This window comes from Accipiter gentilis, chromosome 5 (assembly GCF_929443795.1).
Source record: "Accipiter gentilis chromosome 5, bAccGen1.1, whole genome shotgun sequence".
NCBI lineage: Eukaryota > Metazoa > Chordata > Aves > Accipitriformes > Accipitridae > Astur > Astur gentilis.
This window is the reverse complement of record NC_064884.1, coordinates 41,626,862-41,652,977: the sequence shown is the minus strand read 5'-3', so window position 1 is coordinate 41,652,977 and position 26,116 is coordinate 41,626,862. Positions and strand designations below refer to the sequence as shown.

General features: G+C 40.7%; 1 protein-coding gene across 2 annotated transcripts in view; it reads right to left on the bottom strand.

The window, feature by feature from the left end:
- MYO1D (myosin ID) overlaps positions 1–26,116 on the bottom strand; it is a 162,452-nt gene that overhangs the window by 97,892 nt on the left and 38,444 nt on the right. For both annotated transcript variants that reach the window (XM_049799607.1, XM_049799608.1), the window contains exons 4-14: positions 25,385–25,550; positions 23,758–23,811; positions 22,734–22,829; positions 21,507–21,623; positions 20,055–20,258; positions 18,752–18,897; positions 18,555–18,669; positions 17,669–17,839; positions 12,775–12,845; positions 10,938–11,012; positions 9,256–9,388 (exon numbers count right to left, since the gene is read on the bottom strand). In XM_049799607.1, coding sequence (XP_049655564.1) covers positions 9,256–9,388; positions 10,938–11,012; positions 12,775–12,845; positions 17,669–17,839; positions 18,555–18,669; positions 18,752–18,897; positions 20,055–20,258; positions 21,507–21,623; positions 22,734–22,829; positions 23,758–23,811; positions 25,385–25,550 — 1,348 coding nt within the window. The remainder of the gene's footprint in view (positions 1–9,255; positions 9,389–10,937; positions 11,013–12,774; positions 12,846–17,668; positions 17,840–18,554; positions 18,670–18,751; positions 18,898–20,054; positions 20,259–21,506; positions 21,624–22,733; positions 22,830–23,757; positions 23,812–25,384; positions 25,551–26,116) is intronic.

The following is a 26,116-nucleotide window of genomic DNA, read 5'->3' as shown; positions in this document are numbered from 1 at the left end:
TGCCCTTCTCTACAGAATTTGACAACAACAAAAACACTCTTCATAAAAGATAGAACAAACAATGTAATTCATTGCCACGATTGTTGGATATGGCTTTTCCCATACCAACATCTAAAAGCAGCATGGATTACTCTATAATACTTAAACTATGCTGAATCAAGTTCTCTAAAGCCTGTAGCAACATGCTTGAATGATGGAAATCACTGAACACTACCCTGTGCAGGGCAAAATCCAGCTACCTTCCATCCCAGTTCAACACCGCAAGCACCACACCTTCCACAGGACAAACACAAGCCACCAGCACGCGAGTTCCTCTTTCTGCACCACCTTGGACTTGCAGAGCATTGAACAGGGTCTGGTGGCTTTAGTCCACCCAGCACAGCCCGGGTGGTCCTGCCCAGAGCTGGCTGGGCTGACCCTGGATGTTCAGGTGAGAGTCCCACAGGGTCGCACACCTTCCACTGCCAGCCAGCCTGCACCCAGGAAATAAGCCCTATACACAGTCCTGCTAGACTGGTTTGATGTTTACCTTTATTTTTATGAGATTAAAGGCAACTTTCATTTAGGCCAACATGGTCTATAACTAGCACCAGCCTGTAAAGGGTGGCTATAAATCTTTTAAACCTATGTGCTTTCATCACAATGGGTTTTGAAGTCCATTAACTTCTCTCTTCATTGCTAGCCCTTGCTATCCCACTTTTAACTTTATTAGTGGCAGGAAAATCAATTAAGAAGCATCATAAAGACCCACCTTAGTTTTTCAAAGTAAAATTGTGTTCTTATAACACTAATATATATTAATTTTTAGGTAGCCCTTGCAAAAGGAGTGGCATATTCTGCAGGCTAGCAGAGCCTACTGCCCACCAAGTCTCATCACTAGCCACAGCGAGAACTCAAATGTGGATCCCAGACAGCTCAGAAAGTCACAATATGTCCAGAGACTTGCTTCAGAGGACATGTCAAAGATGCACTTAAACTGGAGCATTTAAAAAAATCGGTTTACAGCAATGCTAACATTATGATAAAAGGAGATAAGCAGCCTGTCTGAATTCTTAACATTAGAAGATGTCACCTTTCATAAACACAACTGATAATTAAGAATGAAATTTCAGCAATTTTCCCCTGGACTAGATGAAACAGGTGGCTGTGAAACCATCTGTAAAACTGCTCTGAGTAACCAGGGGCCCTTTCTCAAAAGGGAAACCCCAAGGGTTATCCAAAGGAGTCTGTTCTGTTCCAGTACTACCGCATGGTTTCAACAGTGATTTGGATGAAGGAGTACAATGTGGGTACTAAATCTGTAGGCAATATATAGTTTCAGAGTGCAAGAACCCACAACGTTAACAAATGGGCTGAGTGTTCTGGAAAAAAAAGGGGGGGGAATTAATTTAGCAAGGACAAATGCAAAGTTCCATGTTTAGGCAGAAATAGTTGTATAATAAAACAATGAAAAACTGATTTGACACTAGTGCTAAAAAAAGATCCAGGCACTCTAGCTGAACATGAGTCAAGTTCACGTTTTTCTAAGGAAGGGGCACAGGAACAGGAAAACTTTAAGACAAAAAAACCCCAAAAGATTTCTACTTATTTGAACATTACATTCAGTTTGGGGCACTGCAGTTCAAGTGGGATGCAAATGGCGGTGAGTCAGTTCAGGGAAGAACAAGAAAGATCAAAAATCCAGAAAATGTGACTCAGAGGAAATACGGTTTTAGTCTTGAAGGACTAAGAAGCCACATAACCATCCAATATTAGACTTTATACACTTCAAGGGTAGATATAAAGAAAAGTAAAAGTTCAGTTTTAGGACAAAGAAGGACTGGCTTTAACTACAGCATAAGAATTCAAATTAGGCATTGGGAGAACAAGGAATGGGTGCAGAATGCCTGCAGAAAGGAGGGGAACCTCCATCACTGGAGAGGAACAGCCTGAACAAGCACCTGCATAGAAAAGGTAGAGACAGAGATGCCCTCAAACAGGAGATGAATTCCCAAGGTCCTCTTTAGCCCTATTTTCTGTGATTTGTCTATGATTTAGCACCATTTTCTACGATTTTACGTCACTCACCCAATCTCAGGATAATATGAAAGGCCCAAAATTGCTATTTTCCCTTCCATAATATTGAAGAAACAGGATCATCCTTGACTATCCTGGCTAGTGCTGACATAACCTGGAGGTACACAGCACTAATGAGAGGCACACAGAGCTTCCCCTCACTAACGAACATGAATAGGCTGAATATGAGTAATGAATAGGCAAAGATATGGAGGCCTTGGAAGAGCAGAGCCTCGTATCCTAGAAACTGATACAAACTGCTGGATCTTCTGGGGAAGGTGTTGGACTGGAACGTTTCCCTGCTTTCTTAAGCATGCTATCAGTAGCATCAAGCTGTTTTCTCCTGCAGGGCTGTCCTTGGGGTAGGAATATATGGCACTGAGGAGAGTGAGCAAAATCTAAGCCAATCACCCTTACAAGAGCTGGCAGCATCCCTGTCCTGCCTACCCTCCATGCAGCAGCCCAGGAGTGCGTAAGTAGGTGTGGGGAATGCGTGGGTACAGAGAAGGATGTGTGGGCAGTATACGTTCTTATATCATCTCCCTTCTCCTCTAGTGACTTCATCTCTCCCTATGAAGGGCATCAGGGATAGCTCTTTCACAGTCTTGTTTGGCTCCTTTCCTTACCAGGGAGACTGAGGCAAAGCTGCACGCAGTAGAGAAAACTGCCCCACTTCCAAAGAACCAGCTGAGCCACCTGCTAGGGCAGTGCTCTCTTCACCCTGCTCTTCTCTTCATATCCTCAGAGAGCAGTGGGCTCAAAAAAGGAAGGAACACTAAGGACACAACTTCCCCGGGGCACCAGGAAGCCAAGCAACAGCTCTGTTCTGCATGAGGTCTTCTGCCAAGTCACCACCACCACACGAAACACTTTCTTCTGCCATGGTAATTCAACACAACCCATACCTATGCTATTTGTTCTCCTTTCCTTAAGGAGAGAACAGTGAAATATTATGTGCTGGTACAGTTTAAAGAGTTCTAAAAGATTTACACATGAACTTTTTTGGCTTTCTCCTGAAAGTTATTTCTGTAATGAAGGTAAGAAGGTTTACAAGGGTCTTTATTCACTCAACAGTCTCCTACCAGCTCTCAGAACTTGCAATCTGCGTGGGTGACGATTTTTCCTTCAGTTGTAGAGCTCGGCTGTGCCACGGGAATGCAGCTGTCATCGGTGCTCTTCACGCTGTCTCAGACATTGTGTGTCAAACTATGAAGGTAGAAGCAGTCCTTTCTGAACTTTGAATCAGTGTTGAAGTAGGTTTGACGTGGTCATGGCAGCTATAACTGACGAGGAGTAGGAGTTTGCTGCACCTGATGGCTGCAATTTAGAAGCTCTGTATTGTAATCTCTCAGTTGTACGGCAAGAAACAAAGGCCAGGTCATTCTTCTGCTAGAACAAGTCTCCTATATGACTGGAAATAAGCAGGTTTTACAGAGACTCCCCGAATTACACCTGAACTGAGAAGCTATGAAAGAGTCTGCAGTTGTGAAAGGGAGAATTGCAGGCCATTCGCCATCCCCTCTTGCTAATATTCAGCTTGGGCTAATTCTCCATTCACACATTAGTTACCCTTAAGGACAGACCTATCTCAGTGTTAGCAACAGGATCACTAACATCAGAACGATGCCAGACGATGCCAGATCTGCCCTCGGTACCATTGTGTAGCATCTGATGTCAAGATGAATATAAATCCTTTGATGAGATTGATATCACAAATATCCTACATTTGATCCACAGAACTATATCATCTTGAGAACACAGGTACCAAATTAAAGAGTCATTAGGAGTATGAAGTCAAGAAAGCTCATCGCCCCTGCTCTGCCTCAAGGGAAATGGCGTCACTTGTTCATTACTGACATTATAGTGTCCAGTGCACAGCGATTCGTTATTGCTAATACATAAACTCCAGTCATCACTGCAAAGCTGGCTGCTTGGGTTGTCATTCATGTCTTTGCCATTCAAACATGCAGCAAACCTCAATGCAAAAAATCTGTGACTTCAAGCCCAGCACAGAGATGATTGGCTATATCTGCACTTGCTATAAAAGGCAGAAGTCAAGACGCAGCTTTCCTTTCGGAAAACAGAAATAGGAAGTTCCTGCACAGACAGGAGATCATCTATCAGTGCAATTACAGTGTAATTAAAGCCTCTCAGCAACGACAGCTACTAGAGTAAATTCTAAAGTAGATTATTCCATGCTTACAATCCCACCAGCCTCAGCTCTTCAGGGGGATAATTATGCAGCTCCCATTATTACACCATGAGGCTGTCAAGCCTGGGAGCTGCATTTTATAAACGGAAGAACTGAAATACAGAGGCACAAAGGCCCCAGTTCCAAAAGCCGTTTAGATGTCCAGTTGTAACTGATTTTATTTTTTTTTTAACTCAGGCCGAGGGATCTTTAGACTTTTAAGTGTTAAAAAGAAAACAAACCAGTTTAAAGTCATTGCATCTAAACAAACTCCTCCTTGAGAGATTTCTTTTCCGTAGTTTATAGCTCGTTAGATAAGGGAGACAACACAGAACTGACAAATTTGTGCTGGATATGTCCAATCAGTCACAGTGATGATATTATAACTTACTAGAGATGAAGCCTGTCAACCTGGATAGGAGAGGAGAGGTATGGAAGAAAGAAGAGTCAGACAAAAGGAGTTACAGAGAAGGAGAGGAAAAAAAGAAAAGAAAAAAAAAAAAGGGGGGGGGGGGGGGGGGAAGAGATGCATGTCCAGTAAGAGTTCCTAGAGAAGCTCATCATTTACACAATGTCAACCAAAGGACTTCCTGTGTCAGTATTTAAAAGAAAAGCCACTCAAAGTAATCCATCACAGAAAGACCAAATTCTCAAGAGAATAGCACAGGCAGTAAAACATGTGCTTGAGAAATGTTACATGGCAATTCTGTAAAGCTAGTTTTTGTTTTGGTTCATTTGTTTTTGGGGGACCAAAAAAAAAAAAAAAGGGGGGGGGGACACGGGACTTTTTTCTACCTACCAGAGGTTTCTGCCCAAAAGACTCTCAGTGTAGTAAGTCTGGAGGATTACAGTATTATTGAGTTACCAGTACTGATAAGCGCCACTTCAACTCAGCATCCTCCAAAAACCTGTTTCCTGAGACTTCATACTCGTATGGACATGTGCATACACCAGCTGAGGTTAAAACTGTATTTATGAACAGCTCCTGCAGCGTTAACAACAGTTTTATGCTACTCACCCTAATGGAAGCATCTGACACCCTAATAACCACACCACCTGCCTCTTCCTCTCAGGGACCACAGAACTCTGCTTCATTAGCAAATTCCAGATTTAAACCAGAATACCAACAAAACAGAATTTTAAAGGTGGTTATTTTAAATACCGGAAAAGTTAAATAACCAACTAATGCTGCAGCTACTGTATTCACAGACTTTGAGCTTTGTTTCTGATATTATTATTATTATTATTATTATTATTCCTGCCCACCAAATTAGCATTTTTGGAGACTATTCCCCCAAATGACAGGTTTAAAGATACTGTTGATACTGCCAAAAAACCTGCAGCTTTCCAGTAAGGCCAAACGAGTATCAATGAAGGAGAGCTCTTGGACTGCCATTCTGTTTGAGGACTGTAGAAACAGAGCACATAAATATGCTTTAAAACAGTTTACAGAGAAACATTAAGCAAGCAAGAACAGCCTAGGTGGAATGGGAGACCAGGATGAGAAAAGCAGCGCTGACTGCACTTACATACTGGGCACACTCCAGTAACTAGTAAATCATCAGTTCAAACTGCAACAAAACTCAAGCCTATCTTCTTCTTGTTTTTTTGAGAAACAACTGAGAAAAACATGAACTGGTATTACCTCTCCCTATGGAACCTTATTCCTCTGACATCTGTACACCACAGCAGCTAACACCGCTTGTGCAATGCTGTTTTCAGAGAGCTGTTTTCATCAGCTGTTACCACAGGCTTCCCAAAAAAGTCCTGCAGGGTCCAAACCGCAGTCAGACACATAGACATTGTCATTGTTGATCCCCAGAAGTGCAACTCTGGTCCCAAGTTAAGCACAGGAAAAATGAGTAACACAACCTGAGGGAAGAATTACAGTACCCATAACTGCAATGAGTGGTGTCCCCCAAAGAGACAGTGGTTTTACCGGCCCAGGAACAGCAACTGTTCACCCACTCTCCAGCCCCCAGCAGAAGTAAGAGAGCCAAGACAAGTATCCAAACTAGCAATGACTCAGAGGCAGAGCATCCCATTTATTTGTGCATAACCAGTATCTAGCAAAGTATGGCTTGAATGCCCAGTTATTAGCTTGCTAATAACATGCACATAATTATTAACTGTCTAAAAAGTCACCTCAAAGAGATCCTCAGGGCAGAAGGGCCAAACAGAAGCACTATCTCTCTGCACTCTGTTTTACTGTTTGAAGTATACAATGATTGTGTTCAGGACCCTTATCTAAGCAGCCTCTCCTTTCTAGGAGGCACCAAAATTTAGACCCTTTAAAGTAACATAAGCTTGACTTCAGGATGGGTCTCACCAATTTTTTTTGGTTTTTTTTAAGATGCATAACAGCCAGGATCTCCACTAAAAATAGCTAAAGCTCAAAAATGTAGCTTCGTTTGCAAACTTAAGTACCTACAAACACCGTTCTGCAAGGAGCATTAGCCATGTAAACTTTTAAACAGCAGACTCCAAAGTGCAAATGTCACTGCCTTCATTCCAGCTCTCCATCATGCTAAAGGTTGGCCATAAAACGCTGCATAAGCAAGACAGCCCTTGGCTCCTTCCTGCTTGGCAAGAGTCCTTGTTCAGTCCTGACAAATACACTTGTTTAATGACAGCCTTCCCTTTAATGGGATCCATAATTCTCTGGAAAATACAATGCTCTAAGACAATTTTCTTCATTGCTATTCAACAGAAAAAATCAGGAAACCCCCAACATCTTCAATACAAGTTTCTTAATAAAAGTTTAAGGAAAGTAAAGAATGGGAAAGGACTATACCGAGACACACCCAGGAACCTCCTAGTGAATTCACGAGCTTAAATTCGACTTGGAAACAGTTCCTGGTTATGGCCTATCCTTGAAAAAGGCTGACATTTGTGATAGAGATACCAATGATAAATGGACTGAAACTCACTCATTTCACATAAGCCAGCCAGCCAGCCTTCAATGATGAATTTTGGTACCTACTGACTCAAGATGGATGATGTGCGATTTAAACTCTTCATCTCCTGCTGTGAGTTGCAGGAATTGTTCAAACCACCATAGCACATGGCATTCTCTTGACTATTCTATTTTTACAAATACGAGGTGGCCTACAACAAATTTTCCAACAAACAAGCAAATGAAGTTTTTCCACCAATGCTTGCTGAACATCCCCACCAACAGCTCCCTATCCTCCCTTGATCACAGCCCTCCACTACAACACCCCCAGTTGCTGTCTGTATTGCTCAAAACACCTCACTTCAGTGAATCAGGTTCCCTACCCATTTGGCTAGGCAAGAGATAACATGACTGCTCTGTACGACCGAGAACTGCACTAACCACAAGCAGCATCAATCAGAATCTTCTTTCTTCCTTCCTCAACTACTCATTTTCACAACACAGAGAAACCTCTCTGGGTTCTTGACATCTCTAAACCAAATTTAGGTTAGGGCTAGCCAGCAAATTATTTGGAAGATTGACAGATCAGGTAAATCTTGACTCCTTGGAAAGTCTGACTAAAGCCTGTCCTCATCCCCCTTCCATCAGGGTCGCAGCCACCTTCTTCAGCCCCAACAGCTCATGATTTGCCATCCAGGAAAGCTCCTCTCTGGCTGCACAGGCAGTGGGGTAGGACCTCTCTCAATCTCTACTAATGGTGCCTGCCTAAAGCAAGATCTGGCCTTTGGCTGGGCTAAAAAGGGCATCCTCTTAGCAGCCCTTAGTCAAACAGTACTGGGGAGAGCTATGGGGCTTCATTCCTCAGTCAGGAAGCTCAGCTAGCACCACAAGACAGCTTTGGTCAGGCTTGCATGCCCTCCTGCAGATTTATTGCTGAAGTTAAATCCACTCCAGAACTAGAAGTCAAAAATATAAAGCAAGCGTGTTTTCATCTCCTAATTCTGGAAAACATGAAGCAATATATTATTTCTTGTAATATTCCCAGTGCGGATAGCTTTCTCTTCCTATGCACAGCCAGCACTGTATGACTGTGCTCTGACCAAGACAGCACCTATGAAGATTTTGTTACTCACAGGGCTGCCACTCCAAGCAAAAATTCAAATAGTACTTTACTCTTCACAGAGTCGTCTTATTAGAACAAGGATCATCTTTCTACAAAGCTTTTCCTAGCCTTACCACATTTGCGTGCACGTTCTTCCTCTAGATCTTCAGCCACTAACATTTCCTTTCCTACCACAACTCCCAAGAACATAGTCAGAACACATTGCCCTTTATTGCTTAATTATTTTAAATGTTAACATATATCACTACTCTGGGCTCACTGTTCATCTCTTGTGAACCACATACACCTTCTACAAGGTTACCAAAATGTCAGGAGTCCAGCAAGGTCACCTGGCATCAGTAACACCCAAATATTTCTTAGTGATCTCTGCTCACATGAGGGATCACACTACTCACCTCATCCTGCCACTCAGCTGCACTGCATTCAAACAGCTCCTTTCCCAGTTCATTCCCTTAGCTATGTTTCTTCACACAATGTGGTGCTTGCCAAAGCAAAACTTTCTACTATAACTTAATTATTTAATAAAATAAAAGGTTTCACTTCTCACTCTCTGACACAGCAAAGAGGAGGAAAGAAGGAAATCATGCAGGTTTGCCTGTATTTTCATGGAAGTCACTTGGCATTGAAAACCAGAAAGAGAGAATCTCTCCACCATGAAACTACATCCTTTGGGCTGCCTGCCAAAAGAGCTTTGTTAAAGATTATTATTTATTTGATATAATAATTATTACCTAAGAGACTGGCTTTCCTACAAGTGAAAGATACACTGGTCACAAAGGAAACAAAAATCCACCTTCTTTATGCGGGGATGGCAGCTAACTCTCCTAGGAGATCTTCACAGCTGCCCATTGTCAAAACCAAAGCTCATCTGCCATTGATCAGCTTGGCTTTCCAACTAATTGCAGTGATAGGAAGTTGGCAGTCCCTCCACGGAGAAGCTACACCCTACTAACCAGAAGCTGGAATCAATTTTGAAACAGAAATATTTACCTTCGATGCCAGGTTGTCCACTAGTGCAATCATGGAGTTCTTAAAAAGAGTAGCAGCTGTCAGAGGTCTCTTGGTTACCTCAGTGATGCTCAGTTTACCTTCAGGCCACATCATCTTCAACACAGGGTTAGAGCTAAAAGACAGTCTCTTTAATTGCACAGTATAAAAGCACTTCTGCTAAATTCAAAATTCAACAGCTTGCTTCTACCCAGACCTACTGGTGTTTTCAGCTCAAAATGTATCAGCCAAACCAATATGACATTCCCGGGCAAGATATCTCTTGCTCTTGAGCAATGTATGGTTGAAGCTTACAACCGAATATTCTGGAAAAATGACAATCTCCTCATCAGATAAAGATGTGTAGTAATGGGATAGTAAAAATCCTGCAGAAGTGATCTATCAAAAGCAGAGCCTGCCTTACTGACACAAACATAAAGAATTTAATCAAAACAGAAGAGAGTAAGACCATAGCCCACAACATCCTCCCTTGAAACTTGCTATCTGATTTCAAGCTGTTTTTCTGCACTATTCTTGATATATAAAGTAATTTATACATTTTAGCCTATATTTTCTTGAAGGGTTGAAGGTGAGGTAAAATGTCCATGATGGATGGCAAGAGCTCTGGAATAGACAAAAGCTGAAAGCAGTTACAGCAATCTAATAGCCAATCTATCACATGCTTTAATATGCTGTAAGTGGTCTTTGTGAACAGCCTTTACCAGAAAATTCAAGGAAAGAAGAGGCTAAATTTAATAAAACCTCTGTACAGCAAATATTTTGCAGGTTTTTGGTTAATGTGAAGTCTTGAAAACACAAACAGCAAGACTATTCAAGTAAACATAACAGGATTGGCAACTAAGTTAATACTTGTACTAGCTTTTAAACCAGGTAAACAGAGTTGTCCATGCAGCTGCAGGCTATTTTATGCTGACTTCTACCTCTGAGCAAAGTCTCTGAAAGGTTGAGATAGGCCACAGTCACAAAATAATTAGAACATGTTTAATGCCAGCAGTCAAGGAAAAGAGCTTTCTGGGGCACTTATAGATACACAGACATTTTGACAGGATTTCAAATTTGCTTGTCAAAGGCAACTTTTACTTGCCTGATTAGTATTCATAACACGTGACTACATGGTTTAAATTTTTCATGTCACTGCACATATGAAAAGGATTCAAATCTATTTGCCCATTTTCCCCCTCACTCCTATACTTTCTTTCAAAACAGGGACTTCTAGCTGGGGCAGTGATTATCTGTCATTGACCAAATGCTACTCAGTATCTTTAGCATTGATTAAAGAGAGATCAGTAATGGTACATTTGCAACTGGTCCAAAAACCGGTTAATGACAAATCAAGCAGCACAGGTAATCTCTGCACAGCTATCTTGATTGCATGAGTTGATTTCAAACACACATTTTAAATTTAGTTAAATTAAAGGTTATATCAGAACAAAAATAACGTATACAGAATAAGGACTTTACCCTGAAAAAATCAAACTAACAGCCTTTGGGTCGTGGTGGATATACAAAGATCAAATCCCAAAGCAATGTGTTTATTCACGTGTGCTGCACACACAGTAAAGATAGCATCAGTGAAAACATTAGTTTCTTCTAGCATCTACTGTATAAAAAAGGATTCAGATAAATCAGATTTAAATTCACCTCCTTAATATTTTTATTCCTACCTGTTGTACATGAGGCGCTTGAAGTCTTGAAATAAAGTGTCCTTGTTTTTGTCAATAAATCCAGTGACTGAGTAACTAAAAAAAGGAAAACAGAGTTAAATGCAAAGAAGCAAAGTCCTTTTCTGGGCTGCTGGTATCAGTGTGGAATCAGCATCTTTGCACTCCTACAAACACAGCAGATGCTAGTCAGGAATCCAGCTCTGTTTCCCAACCTATCACTAATTTGCTGCATGAGCACTGTGTGAGACTTAGATCTTTCTGCCCAGCTTTCCACCTCCAGTGCAGGAACAACATACATCTAGTTTTAGAAAGCTATTTGAACTATGCAGGTGAAGAGCATGATGGCTGAGACACCTAGCAGGACTTGAGCAAGTCGCAGATGGCCTAAATTCAAGAGTTACACTCAGGACTTCTGCCTCTAAATTCAGAGCACGTGTTTGTGTTAAATCCTACAGGAATGATGTTTTCTTTTTCAATATGTCTAGTCCGTCCCTCTCTTGTTGTCAGGGAAGATTCTCTAGTGGGTGAGTGCCTGAAATCAAGAACAGCCTATAACCAGTGACTAGGAAACTCTCTTGGAAATCAACACACACATACATTTTGGACCCTTTCCTTCCTCTGTTCCCACAGAAATACCACCCTGAAAGACTATCGTTTCAGAGTTTAATCTCTTCTCCAAGACTCAAGACAGAGAGCGCTCTGTCCTCAAAGAAAAGGTCCAAAATCTCCCCATTCAGTGACTCCCACTCAGTTCTTCTGGAGCTTCAGATACCCCCCCAGCAAAGCCTGCACCTGAACTGCAGGCACTGGGATCCAGAGCCCAACAACGTTCAAATCCCTGCACGGAGCCACCCTCAAATCATACTGCTCCACATAACACAACTAGGCTCAAGTATTATCTGCAAATATTTCCACATTTCAGTTTTCTTTTACAAAATTTTTCAGCCACTGGCAGTGCAGAAGGATCAACCACTAATGTGGCACCTCATATTTTCTCCTCCTTGGCAAAATGCTTTGAAATAAGGGATGTCTATCTGCAATCGCTCAGCAAAGACTGCAGAACAAAATCTAGCTGCACTGAATGGGCTCCAGTATGATCCCACTGGTTACTCTTATAAATTAAAGGTAAATTTAATCCTAAGGTAAAATAAATCCTAAATTATTTGCTTATTAACTCCCTTTAGATTCTGCTGGCATGGGGAGTTAACACAAATCCTAAACCATTAAATCACTCCACTGATATTCCAGACAACAGCTTTCCCAGGGAACAGTTTCTAACATATGGGCATCTTTCACTTCTACTTAATCTTCCTTCATATTACTGTCACATACTGTAGCCATTTTTATAGGCTTTGGGTACAGAAAACTTTTCAACCTGAACAGGGAAGGCTCCCTGCACTGATACTTATTGCAGTTTAACACTACCCTGTATTTTGAGTCTGCTCAAACTGATTTGAGAATTTACAGCCAGAGAGTTATATAATCATACTAAACAGATGTCTAAACCAGATTTTATTAGCTCAGTATAGTTTTCTTGCATAAACTGGGCTGGCTTTTTTTTTGACCCCCATCCTTTTTTTTCCTAAAGCACTGCTCTTCTCTCATCCTCTCTCCCCATATTCTCCTTTTGTTTCAATTCCAAGTACAAAATGATAGTCTGTATAGCAAGTAACCAGCATAAGATTTAATTGATAAGCAACTGCTGCACTCTGTAATTCTGTATGACAGCTATTCTGGTTCATACCAGAAGCAGCATTAAATTAGAATATTGTACCACTTCAAAGCTAGCTAAAAGATAAAAATAGAAGGTACAACTTTATTTCTGAAAGAAACTTACATCACATCTCCAGCATAGTGCTTGATTCGAAAGTCTCTGTCAAACTCCAGCGTCTTGTCAGTTGCACAAAGCTAAAATAAATTCAAATACATTAAAACTCACCCATGGATTTTCAAGTTTCATAGAAGAACAATATGCATTGGAAATAAAAATGGAAACTACAGTTATTCCATTTTATATATGCATGTGTAGATGTGAAATCCAGTTATAACACTGCTCTGTAATATTTTTTCATGGATGCATTATAAGAACATATTTGTACAAAATCAAGTTGCAAGAGCCTATATTTTTACTAAAAAATTGATGCTATCTCAGAAACACCATTAAGCAAAAAGAACATTTGTGCACTTAGAGAAACATTGCACCTAGAAGTTAATTCATTACTTTAAGTCTTCCTGTACATTTTTTCCATTGCAGTATCACTCCTCAGCAAAGCAATGAAGCAATCAAAATAGGACAGTTACAATAGCAATGCTTGTTCTGTCCCAAGTCACTCTGGATCATCTAAGATCCAACCAGGGTGGTCACAGCTCCAACCCTCTGCTCTCAGCTCAGACTTCCCATCACGTTCCTTTACTACAACCATGTCAAGTGCCTACATGGCAGCCATTCAGTAGCAGTGACCATAATACACTCATCCCTTCAGGAGTAAACAGAAGCCAAAAAAATCCATCAGGCTCAGCTTAATTAAAAAAGGCGAACAAGACAAAAATGAGCCAAAAGGGGCAGGTAGATGAATTAAGTCTTCGCAAGAAGCATGGACACCATTTAAAAACACCGAGGGCTATGAGCAAGTATAGGGCTACTATCCACCAAAAGTCTTGGGAAAATAAAAGAGGAAATTAGCATGGTTAAACTGCAGGGCAGAAGAGATTATTAGAAGCAGGAAAATATCCTCCCAAAAAGTTTGCCTGTGTCCAAGAGTAGAAAATAGATTGGCTCAAACTGACAGATGTAAAAAAATAAAATAAAATATTTAAAATAAAATAATTTAAAAAAAAAAAATCACACGGAGGAAACCATAAAGTTTGAGTAACAAGGTACACAGAAGGTTACAAAGGTAACCTGTTGTGCAGTCCAGCTCAACAGGAGCAGGAAGCACACCAGGGTCTGCAGAACTGATAGATGACCGAGGTGTAGAAGGAACACAAGAGAAAATGAAGAAATGAGGCCATATCAGGAAAACAAAGCAAATTTTCTTTTTACAGCTGTGCTCACCAGCAAGGAGCTATGGAGGATGTAATGCCTTTTTTCAACCACCCAAAACATGCATCTCAAACCTACATGTCAACAGAAGAGGTATAAGACAAGCAAAACCATAATGAAATGAAGCAATAGTTGCTACCAGACAGGACACAGCTGCCTGCACAAGCTTCTCCCTTAAAACTCATCCAGTTCTGGAGAGACTGGAAGGTGGTTTAACAGAATGCTAGTTTTTTTAAGGAATGTTTCTCTCTGTGAACTTCTTGTCTACTGGGCAAATCAGTTGAAAATACTAAAAAAGGACAGCAAGTGTATTGATGTAGTTGATAGTCTGCTTGCATTTCTGTAAGCCTTTTCACAAGGTTCCTCACTGACAACTCAAAGAATTTAAGCTGCTATGAAAGATAAGAGAAAGGGTCCTCACACAGATAACTGTTGGAAAGATGGGAAACAGGAGTCCTGCGGGGGCCTGTACTGTGGTCTCCACTGTTAACATCATCTGAAATGATGCATAACCTGAGGGTAATAGGAAGGTGATTAGGCTTGTTCATGGTACTTAATTATTCAGGGAAGTAAAGACAATGGCTGGCTGCAAGGAACTGCAGGAAGACATGAGAGGCTAAAGGAATGGCAAAGAAGAGCAAATGAAATTCAACATAAATACAGTGATACACACAGAGAAATGCCAAAGTTCATGGCAAATGATGGGCCCCAAACTGTCCATTCCCAACTCAGCAAGTATCTTAACTACCCTCTATCTCAAAAAGGACACAGGAGAACTGGAAGTGGCTTGATGAAGGGCAAAAACGATCAATAGTACTGACTGACTGCTACAGGAGGAAGGGCCAAATGAACTAAGCCTCTTCAGATTAAGAAAGAAACATCAGGAGACCATGGCAAATGACATGGAGATGATGTATTGGAAAACAGAGAGAACTGTTTTGCTGTTCAAGAACTAGGAGGCAACAGATGTAACCTACAAGGGAAAAGGGAGAAGGAAGGAAAACAGGAAGGAAGGAGCTCTTCACATGAGTACCTAAGCTGTAGAATTCTTTGTCAAATCAAAATACAAAACAAAACCAAAAAAATAACACAACCCAAACTATTAAGGACACCAGCCCTGACTCAGGAGGTTCCTGGACTGCAGATCACTGGAGACTGGCAGCACATCAAATTATCATTATGCATTTGTCCCATATTCTTCTGTCATTTAGACCTTCGCTATTGCCTAGTGTCTTGGAAGATACTACATCAGGTGGACTAGAATGGACCTTGTCCTACACAAAGCCTTCACAATCAGCTTGTTGAGATTGACACTAATGAGAACTTACCACTATTTGAAGATTTAGGAATTCATACACTATCTCTGCACTTGATCCTTTAAAAGTATAAGATCAACTGAAAAAAATCAGAACTTAAAGAGGCTGAAAAAATGAACCTGTGATGTTGAGAGGTACTATCAGAATAGTTAGCATTTGTACAGATCTAGATTAGCATTACACAATTCAGAGAAGGATGACCCATGCTCTAAGAACATAAAATTTTGCCACAAATACTCATAGTGGAAGTGTTTGCCAGTATTTTTCCTGGTTTGTTTGGCTTTCACCAGGACAACCAAGCAGACAGCAGCAGATCAGACATGCAGTACACAAACTAGGACACTACTATTTAGGGCACAGCAGCCCCTTAGAGCTTATCCACATGGAGCTAGTGTCCAACACGCTCTACAGGGGAGCAGTGAAGCATTAACTCAGGCTGAAAGATGGGAGCTGTTCCCATAACATATCAGCATACATACTTTAACTCTTGAGGAACAGCTTCAATCTACACTGAACTTTATAGGATCTGGACAGAACTACTGCAGTCTACAAAAGCAAATTATGAAATGAAATCAAGTCCTTTGTTTTAATTCAAACTAGAAGAGGCTGGCTTAGCTCAGGTTTCCTACAGCAGTTCTAGATGGGGCTGAGGAAGATATCTTAGATACTGGTAAAGGACATCTGCAAAGACACGAGAGGGGGAAAAATAATTATGATGCTGAGAGTTTTATAGGTCAATTTTTTCAAGGCTATATTGATTTAAATTCGAAATTAGCAAGCCAGGAAGATACATTATACCCTCCATAAACATTATTTATGCCAGTATTCCTTGTTTCCCTCTTAGTCTGTGCAAACAGTTTTCTGACAATGCCACCCCCTACTGAGGAATGCTGCAACTGGCAGTATTTTTTTTAATGTTTCGTATGCTGTGAAGGGACTTCTGAAGGTAAGGACTCAAACATATTTTTATTTTTTTAAAATTTTCATTTTATAGCCTCCCATATAATTTATGAAATTCAGTCCTCTTCCTCACTGTATCAAAGTACTACCTGCTCTCTTCATGATGGAACCATACCACCTTAGCAGACATGGGACCAAGGACAGAACAGAAACTGAACTCCTTTCTCTACCAGCTTACATCTATTGACTAGAAAGCTCCAGAAACTGGACCACTTCCCACACCACCCCACTGCAGAGGATTTAAGACTCCATCCCCCCAGGCTTCACTATTCACAATCATTAGTACTACTAAAGGAATCAATTTGCATTAAAATGTAGAAATGCAGACTAGCTCCATGAAGATACTTGTTTTCAGGTGAGTTTACTTAGAACATGCTGTGCATCTGCTGCTTAAGCAGGTAAAATCTAGGTTAAGGTGAAAAGCAAGATTCCCCTTTCCCCCTCCCTCAGCTAGGATGCATGTGGCAGAGGAGATGACAGGTGTGCTGCAGCTAAAGGGCACTTAAGGAAAGTCACATCTGGGAGGAAAAAGCGGTTATTTTCTTTTCATCCTAGCCTCTACCCAAACAAGCCACATCCAGATCTATTGTTTATATTCAGCCTCCCTGGAGGCAGCCTTTAGCACATATCTTATACAACCATGCTAATTTTGTATTTCTGACCTACATAAAATATTGTACTGGGGTGGGAGGGAGAAGGGGGGAACCAGCATTCTGAATGATGTATTTCAAATGACATTTCTCAGTAGAGAGACATCAATAAATTAAAGGCCCTTATTTGATTACTCAGTGTGAAAGATTCTCAAATTAATCAGGCTGGTGACCATGTTTTCAATATGCTGCCAAGTGAGGAATAAATAAAGCCTTTTATTTCGTACATTGTACCAAAAACAAAGCAAGTTGAGGGGCCTGGATGATCATAGGTACAATCTGAGATGAATATGTTTTGTAGCCAATGACGATGGGAAAAAAAAAAAAAAAAATCACAGCTCTGTAATAAAGCAGAAGTGTGAATAATTTCACTGTCACTATGTATTAGAGCAGCCTGGGAAGAATGTCACGTGGATTGAAACTGCACATCGATTGGTTACAGATGACATCATGATATGTCAAGGCACGATCTCAGCTTCTTTTATGCCTGGAATAAAACTGATCTCACATTGGACATACTTTAGCTCCCTCTGCCGGGTACAGGGCCGCCCAAGGCGTGACCTAAACCCACACCGGACGGCCTGTTCCATACTTCGGAGCTGCTGCTGCTGCTCACAGGCATTTCATTTCATGCTCAATGGTGACGATTCCAACCTCAGCCACCCTTCGAGTCTATTTCCTCTTTCCATTATGCCCCCCGAAATAGAAAAGGTATCACACAGAAAAGGAAGCAAGTTTTGAGGGTATGGAGGAATATGTTACCTTTCTGCTGGAGAAATGAGCATGCTTCCCTAGCTTGTTATTAAGAGCCTCAAGGAACATCTCATCTGTAACTTTTCCAACATTCATGCAGGCATCGTCCAGAATGGCAATGATCCCTTTGTGCTGCTGCTCTACCAGGTCGACGATGACCTGATTGTTGAAGTAATCAATCTGTAAAAAACAAAGAACGGGTATGTTTGTGACTTTGGCTAGTGAAAAAGGAGCATACCAGTGTTGGCCACTGATGAATAGTACCATGTGTCTGACAGAGAGAATGGGGCCCACCGTTCAAAGGAGGAGCAATCAGCTTTCAATATGCACATCACCAAGTCAAAATTAAGCAGGCTACTCTTCTACCACTAAACAGCAGAGAAGGTGATTTTTCAAACACCTCATGTAAATCTTGAGACTGCTGCTAAAAATCAACTGCTACAGAATGCACTTTAAAATGTCTTTTAAATTTCAACTGTGCACAGTCATCACAGTGAAAACTGCATCTTGTCCTTGGCATTATGAAAGGAATTTGAATAGGAAAGTCAAGATTTTTACACTTTAATACCTAGAGCTAGACAAAACACGTAAGCACTCAGAACAGAAACACACAGTGATGTGTGTGGCATCACAGAGATGCCACAATATGTTTTAACTCAGACCTGGAGTCACTTATTTTCCCACACCATGGCAAATAAAGAAATGTTGTGAGGTAATTGGTTAGCTTCTTCCACAGCCTGATTTCCAGACAGCAAGTCTGACAGTACAGCTGGCATGGACACAGATGTCCTATCGACATCGACAGCAGCGTACATGTGGAGCAACTTTAGATCTGGGACTTATGCTGGTACACTGACCTCAAGCCGACCTCTCCCTCCCCTGCCAAATCACTCACATGCTTCCAGGGAATTCCCTCTCGCTGGTACTCTTCCTGCTCTTGCTTTAGAACCAGCTGAATAAAGAGCTGCTGTAGCTTTTCATTGCAGTAATTAATGCAAAATTGCTCAAAACTGCAAAAACATAAGAAAAAAAGGTGATCAGTTTTCTGGGAAAGGAGAAGGCAAAGCACTGTGCTTTAACAACGTGGCTCACCTGTTATTGTCAAATATTTCAAAGCCATAGATATCCAGGACGCCAATGACTGTGTTTTTCCCATGTATTGTAGTGTCATAGTTCTTCACTTCAATCACATCATTGATGTGTGTCACAATCCAACAAAAGAGGCGCTCGTATATAGCCTGCCAAGAAACAAATACTGAGGAATTTTGCCTGCATCTGTCTCAGTTCTTTCTGGTAAATGCAACACGTGGTGCTACAAAGCCTAATTCAGGATGCTGCCCTAACTACACAAAAGCTACAGATGACATTCTGCTAAAAGTGAACAGCTACTGACATGAAGAAAATATTCTATGAAAGTATTTTTTCTTCTTTCTTCCAAAACTCATTTACATGACTTCTAAATCCTAGTGAGGTCACTAGGTACAGCGGTTCACCTAATTTGATTCCACTCTGCTTTTCAGCTACCTAATAACTTCCATTCCTGAGAATTATTTAACAATACTGAAGAGCAAGTAAGAGGTCAGTTATAGAAACCTAACAACCGAATACAATGGCAGTAAAATATTCCTGTTCACTTTTCAAAAATAAAATGTTCTTTAGGCATGGGTATCTTCGAAGTCTAGATGTTCAAAATGTACTGCAAAGCTGTGCAAACATATAATCTTAGGAAAAAAAGTCAAGGTAATAATCAAGGATCTTCATAGTCTCATTTGTTCTTCCCTTATCATTTGATTTCTTAGCAAAGGAAGGACAATTATCACCCCTTTCTGTCATCAGTATCTACCTTTCCAAAAAAAGATAGCACTTTGGGTTTCCAACGTGAGTTCTACATGCTACAGTTCCATGCTCTAATCTTTGAATTTAACTGCTAAATGAAGTCAAGAATTCTATTTTGCTAAATATTCGGCCCTGTACAATGTATTCCTTTTGCAGCTGCCAGCAAACCAGGCTTGCAGCTCCCTCCCCTCTTTCATGTGCCGCAAGCACCGCTGGTTGTGGTGCATGCTGTGTCATAGCCAAGAAAGGGTAGGGAGAGTGCTGCTCTGCTATCCCCCTATAGAACACAGGAGTGCATACATTCAGAAATAAATCTGCATGAAGTACAGACTTTCCATGTCTCAGCAAGCACTATACTTATTGATCCACCCAGGAATCCTGCTGGGACCTGAGCATTGAAAAATGTGCAATTATAAAGGCAATTTAATATTTGAATACCTTCCTCAGGCATCACCATTCTTTGCTGCACCAAGTACAACTCAACCAAAAGGCAAAAGAAATGCGTCTGAGTTACTGTTACATACAGAATTAGGTGCAGAGAAAGGAAATTTAAACTCACTTTTGCAAAGGCATCTCTGCCATAGGTGGCTTCTTGTTCAGTATGTTGTTTGTCAATGACATCCCGACCTGTAGCTACAGTTCGAAATAAAAGAGCCTTCTCCACCATGTCAGATTTTGTTGACAGCAAGTCTGCAATGATCGACACAACCTTGCCATTTTCTATTACAGGCGTATCACCATCCACAGAAAACTTCAAGTTCCCCTGTAATAGGTAGCAAGAAACTTGATTTCTCAATCTGTCTTTTATTAATATGAATCAGTACAGCCCAAGTTCATCCATATTCCACCTGCTATTCAAGTCAGTAAATCTCCTAACACATTAGAAGGGTAGGCCTTGCATATCCATGTACCCACAAAGCTCCAACATCAGCGGAAGCAGCAAAGCCTGACTCAAAGAAAAGCATTGCTGCTCAGTGTTCAGCTCAGCTTGTGGAAAAAAATCATATCAAACACTTCCAGATGTTTAATCAAACACTGTCTCAAGATTCAGAGTCTGATCAGATGGGAAATTACGTTAAGTATACAAACGCTAGATGTAGCGTTTCACCTTCACTGCAGAAGCACTAGGCTGCCATTCTTATTGTAATGCTATTGCCCACAAAGGTAATGTGAATATTCTGGTGAAGCTGACAAGTCAGCATGGCTAATAGGACTGAACTGACAGCACACTACCACAACGGATTTCTTACTGAATACCTGCAGTGCCACAATGAAGTAGCGATACCACTGCATTGTCTGCAGGAGCGGGTGGCCTCCCATCCTGCCTGCAAGGCCTGACTCTGCTCTGCCTTCATTCCTTCCCCAGCACTGTGGCACAACTATCCCAAGGAGGAGAAAGAATTGGAAAAGCTGCAGTTTTCTTTGCCATACTCCTCCTGCCCACCTGCAGTGTCTCTCTCCTCAAGAAAACCTAAGAGCTGAGCTACAGGGACACTGCGCAAGGAAGGAGGCTCTGTGTGTCCCAGGAGAATACAGGTGAAGAAAGGATTTCCTTAACATCAGAATACAGAGAATTAAGAGGTCTCCTGTCTCTGGCTGTGCTCAAGCCTCCACCACGAAGTGAACTACCGTCTTCCCAGCAAAACCACACTGGTGATGGGGACCATGAGGGCAAAAGGGGACAGAAGGATAGCGACGCGAGAGCTCCCTACCCGCTCACTGCCAAACCCAAACAATTCCTTTTCGGAACATTTAACAGCTCCTAGTACTTAGTGGTATGTCTGTTTGGGGATCTGGAGTATGCAGGAATAAATGTGATCTTCCATTATTACTGCAGTGTCCTATTTCATCAAGGAGATACACTCACTACTGGAAGTTGTAAACATTTTTCTACCCAACAGATCTTCCAACTGCTTCTGCAGCAAGAAAGTTAGAGCTGCTGGAAGTACAAATAAACTGCTTGACCCCTCCTGAAGAAGAGCCTACTCATACCTCTGGGCAGAGAGCTTACCAAGTGAAGAATGGCTGCCACAATTTTGTAGACAGTCTGAATTTCCTCTTGCTTGAAGCCTATCACTTTCATGGCATCAGCTACTGCTTTGAACTCTGCACCATCATTGATGGAACACTGAGGGGAAAGAGATGTTTGCCACATGAGAGGCTTAATGCAAGTCAACTGTGAGAAAGCAAAGATTTTGCAAGTCCATGGGAAATAGATATGTACTTTGTTATTTTTCAGATGCAAGACACTGTCATGAGATTTCTCAACTTATTCTAATGCCATACCGTATGCTTATACGCTGAACCCCACATTGGACACACATGTATACTAGCAGCAATGAGATACAGAAGTGCATCACAGCATGAATAAATAGTTAGTACTTTCCCAGTGGAATTTATCGTGAAAGAGTAGAAGTGATTCATAAAAAAATCAGAACAACAATTACAAGTAGTGCAGTCACAGACCCTCTGAGTAAAAGCTGCAGAGCACCAGCAGTAAAAATCTGGTCATCATCTTTCTCAAGATGAGCCTCTGCCTCACTTCCCTCCCAATCATCTGGGTTTGTTTTCACTGCAGATTTCCAGAGAAACTGATAAAAGCATCTGAGAAGGTCTGTGGGTTTGTTTGCCAAAGAGCATCTCAAGAAAGCAATTAGGAAATCAAGGAGCCTTTTGTCTGGCCCCTGCTTCAGAGCGACGACACTAGGGACAACTCCAGACACATTTAAAGTGTTCAGGATCTTGTTGTCCTAAAAACTTTATGGGTTCATTCCCTTCTTTCCTGCTCAGAGGCCCCCTTGAGGGTAAGTCAGATATCAAGAATGAATGCTTCAGTAACTTAAATGGTCCTACTGTAAAAAAAAATGAGTCCTTATAGTCCTTTTGACCTTTTTGGTCCAGAAAGCAGCTTAAGTTACCCATTATGATGCATGAAAAGTCTGTCACTGGTAATGGGCCAAATATCTACACCTGCATTTATTAACAAAGGTGATGTCTCTCCTACTATATTTTACTGTTTTTTATAAGCAGACACAAACGTAGTATGCACAAGTATACGTATGCTTTGTCTTCTAGGGCCAGAAGCTCCATTAAAAATAGCACATTGATGTCACCTTTCCATATTCATCCCATAAATTTTGGTCTCAGCTTCTGCTAGCTCAGCAGTACTTTAGGTATTTCAAGAAGCATTTACAATTTTAAGACAAGTTACCTCTTAACTCATTGACAGCACCCTCACCTTTAGCTGTGCTCCAGGACAGATATAGTTGTATGCAGATGCATCCTTCTGAAGATGTAGAGAACGTAGCATTTGGTCAGAACCACCCTGGAGGAGCTGTACAAGGAGTATTTTAAGAAATGGTGAATGAAAAAAATAAAATCCTTCCTTTTCCTGTTTCTTATTCACCTGCTTGACAAGCAAAATCATAAAAACATTAACTAACTGCTACAGAAAAATCAGCTACAGTATCTGGAGTTACAAGCACAACGTGCAAAATACAGATCATTGTCAGGCTCTGACCACCAGAAAGGAGTTGCCTAAATGACTGTCCTTTTGAGTGACACAACTGTTTAGAAAACAAGCCTGAACCTCTTCACAGACCAGACATGTTTACATGACATGCCACAGCTGTGTCTTGACAAGCACATTTACCTTCTCTGCTATACACAGAGACTTTCCAATATGGAAATGACACATTCATGAGAAAGGTGCTAACATGCCATCATGAGAGTACTGAGTAAGTGGGGAAAAAAATACATAAACCTATGTTTCCCTCACTACAAAACTGAGAATAAAGGTTATACTAATAGGCTGACCATTTCCCCCAAAGGACACACAAGGAACCAGCATACAATATGGAAGACATTAAAAAGAACCACCCCCCCAAAAAAAAGAAAGTCAACTTGGTGTCATAAAATTACTTCCATATGGACTAAAGGCCTCGAGAGAACTTAGAGGGATTACTTATTACAAATAAAACAGTGAGTCAAAGTCCAATATTCTGCCATATTTGTTTAGTTAGCCTCCTTTTAAGTTTATAAATGTGTTAATATGGGAACGGAGGATAGAAAAAAATAAATCTTCCCATGCTCCTTCCCTAGACCAGGCCTCTTCAAAGAACTAAAGAGCCTAAGATCACCCGGGATGCAACAACAAGGGAACCCTTTGCAAAACACACGAGAGGGTGAAAGCTTTAAATATTTTGCCTATCGTGTCTGGGAAACTTGAGAAAAGTCATTTGTTTCAGCAAACAAATACAAACCTGGTAAAAAGAATGAAAGCTTCGTTCTCCCGGCTGTTGCACAATCACACGAGACTGGGGAAACAAAATACAAAAACAGGTATTTCTGGTTGTGGACAGCCTGCTTCCCCAACACCTCCCCTTAGACACGGATGCATTGGTTCACCACTGCTAGGACACCTAAAAACTAATCTTATCTTATAATAAGTCTGTTATGAACACCATTAGCCAGGCACGACCATGGAGTTTGAAGTCTATAAATCAAAAAGCCCAGTTTGTGTTAACAGCTGCAATGTCTTACTTCCAACCAGGAATCCCACGTGGAACTACAGAATTGTTTTCATGGAACAGTCAAATAAAATGCTATTTTAGTTTAAGAGTTATTTAATTGCTGGAAATGAAAAACAGGACTCTGACTACAAACCAATGCTCCATAGGACATAGTTAGGGTCTTATGGTAATCACTTCTACAACCCCAGGACAGGCTGACCAACAGCACCCAGCCACCATCCAAGTGAACGCTCTGCTCTAACACAGGGGCATTGTTCTAGGGAGCAAGCGATAGCTCCATCTTCACAGAACTCATTCCAAATCAGTTTAAAACAGCATAAAAAAAAAAAAAAGTTACATGCAGCAGAAATTCAGTCAACAAGCAACATAACCTTATTTTATGCTACAAGTTTGAACTACAGAGAGTGACAAAGCATGTGTTCGTGCTGCAATGCAAAGTCACTGCCTGTTAACTGCTTCTGTTTGGACCAGAACCTCAACTGCTTTCAAAATGAAAACAAATTTAACTTGGTAGAAGTCAAGAATATGAAATAAATGATCAGGATTTAAGTCACTGCAGCTGCAGCCCCACCCCTTTTTTGCATTAAAGCATCCCATGTTAAATGTTTGGGTTTGTTGTTTTGTTTTTTAAAATAAAGTGTTTATTCTGAAAATAGACTTCAGGGAAATAAAGGGAAAAGTAAAAAACAACAAAAAAAGCATGTTAGCAGATGTGGTCAAGCATATAAATTAAAGCCAGACGTGTGTCTCACACATAACAAGAACTGTTAATGGATTACTCCCAGTTTCTCTACAGAATTTTACATATTCCCATGTTTTCAGCCACCACTTAATGACATGAAAAAAGAATTATGCTCAGGATCACTTGGAATATATAAAAACAAAGTTACTAAAAGATCACACAAGGCTGTGGCATTATTCCAGAATAACACTTCTCAAACATACCATTGCTACTTACAGACCTAGTATCTTCTCCTTTTATTCACCAGTGAGATCTCAATACGGGAATTTATAAAGAAGGAGTTTTGCAGACATTAAATTAATCTCAGCTTTTATTCTGGATACAAAGTACATACACCTATATGCACATAAGCTTTTGAGTAATAGTAGTCCCTTATGTGGTGAGCTCTGAAAGCAGTGGTGTTAAAGTAACAGGGCACTGCCAGTACTTCAGCAGCATTTCAGTTAATTATAATAACTCTTGAAGAAAAATTAAGCCCTAGATTTAATGAGATTCTATGGCCTCATGTCACTTGTTGGCATACCACGTTTGAAAGGGAAACTTTCTAACGGCAAAGCACATATTACAAAAGTAACTGCACAAAAGCCTCTAACTCTAAAAGTAAGTGTGGCTTACCTTTTCTAGTAAGTAATTATTGATATGCCCACCTATCGGGTCTCCTTTAAAATCAAAGTTGATATCCATATATTTTCCAAACCTGCTGGAATTGTCATTACGGTTTGTTTTGGCATTGCCAAAGGCCTCTAACACACAGTTGGATTTCAGCAGTATGTTCTTCACTCTATAGTACAGATAAATGGAAAAGAGAACAGGGTAAGTCCATACTCAAACCATAGAATTTTTTTTTTGCAGTCATTTCTCGAGAAGAATTTAATAACAGCAGAGATGCTTTTTGATAACATATTTGGGCAGATGTATATGGCATTATCAATCCCATGGGAAATCAGCTGGGAGCTTTTGTCAATGTTCCTTAGAGCCAAGCAAATGCAAACCAAAGGCCAGATGCCTCCACTGAAAATAGCACCAAATATTCAGTTCCTTTACAAATATAAGTTTTGAAACCAATTTCTTGAACTTTTTTGCAAGTAATTTTCAGATTTTTTGTCAGGATAGGTATTAAGTCTGTTTCAGCAGAAAGCCACATTCTTTGCTTAAAACCTTTTGCTCTAGGACTGACAGGCATATTTTGCAATTCAGAAGCATGCAAGCCTGCAAGGTCACGGAATATGCTCCCTGCGCTCAACATGCTATTCTAACAGGCACATATTTCAGGCAATTTGCCACAGGAAAAATGATTTCTAGATACTGTTTTTATTTTGGAAGTTCGAACTTTCAAAATAAACTTTT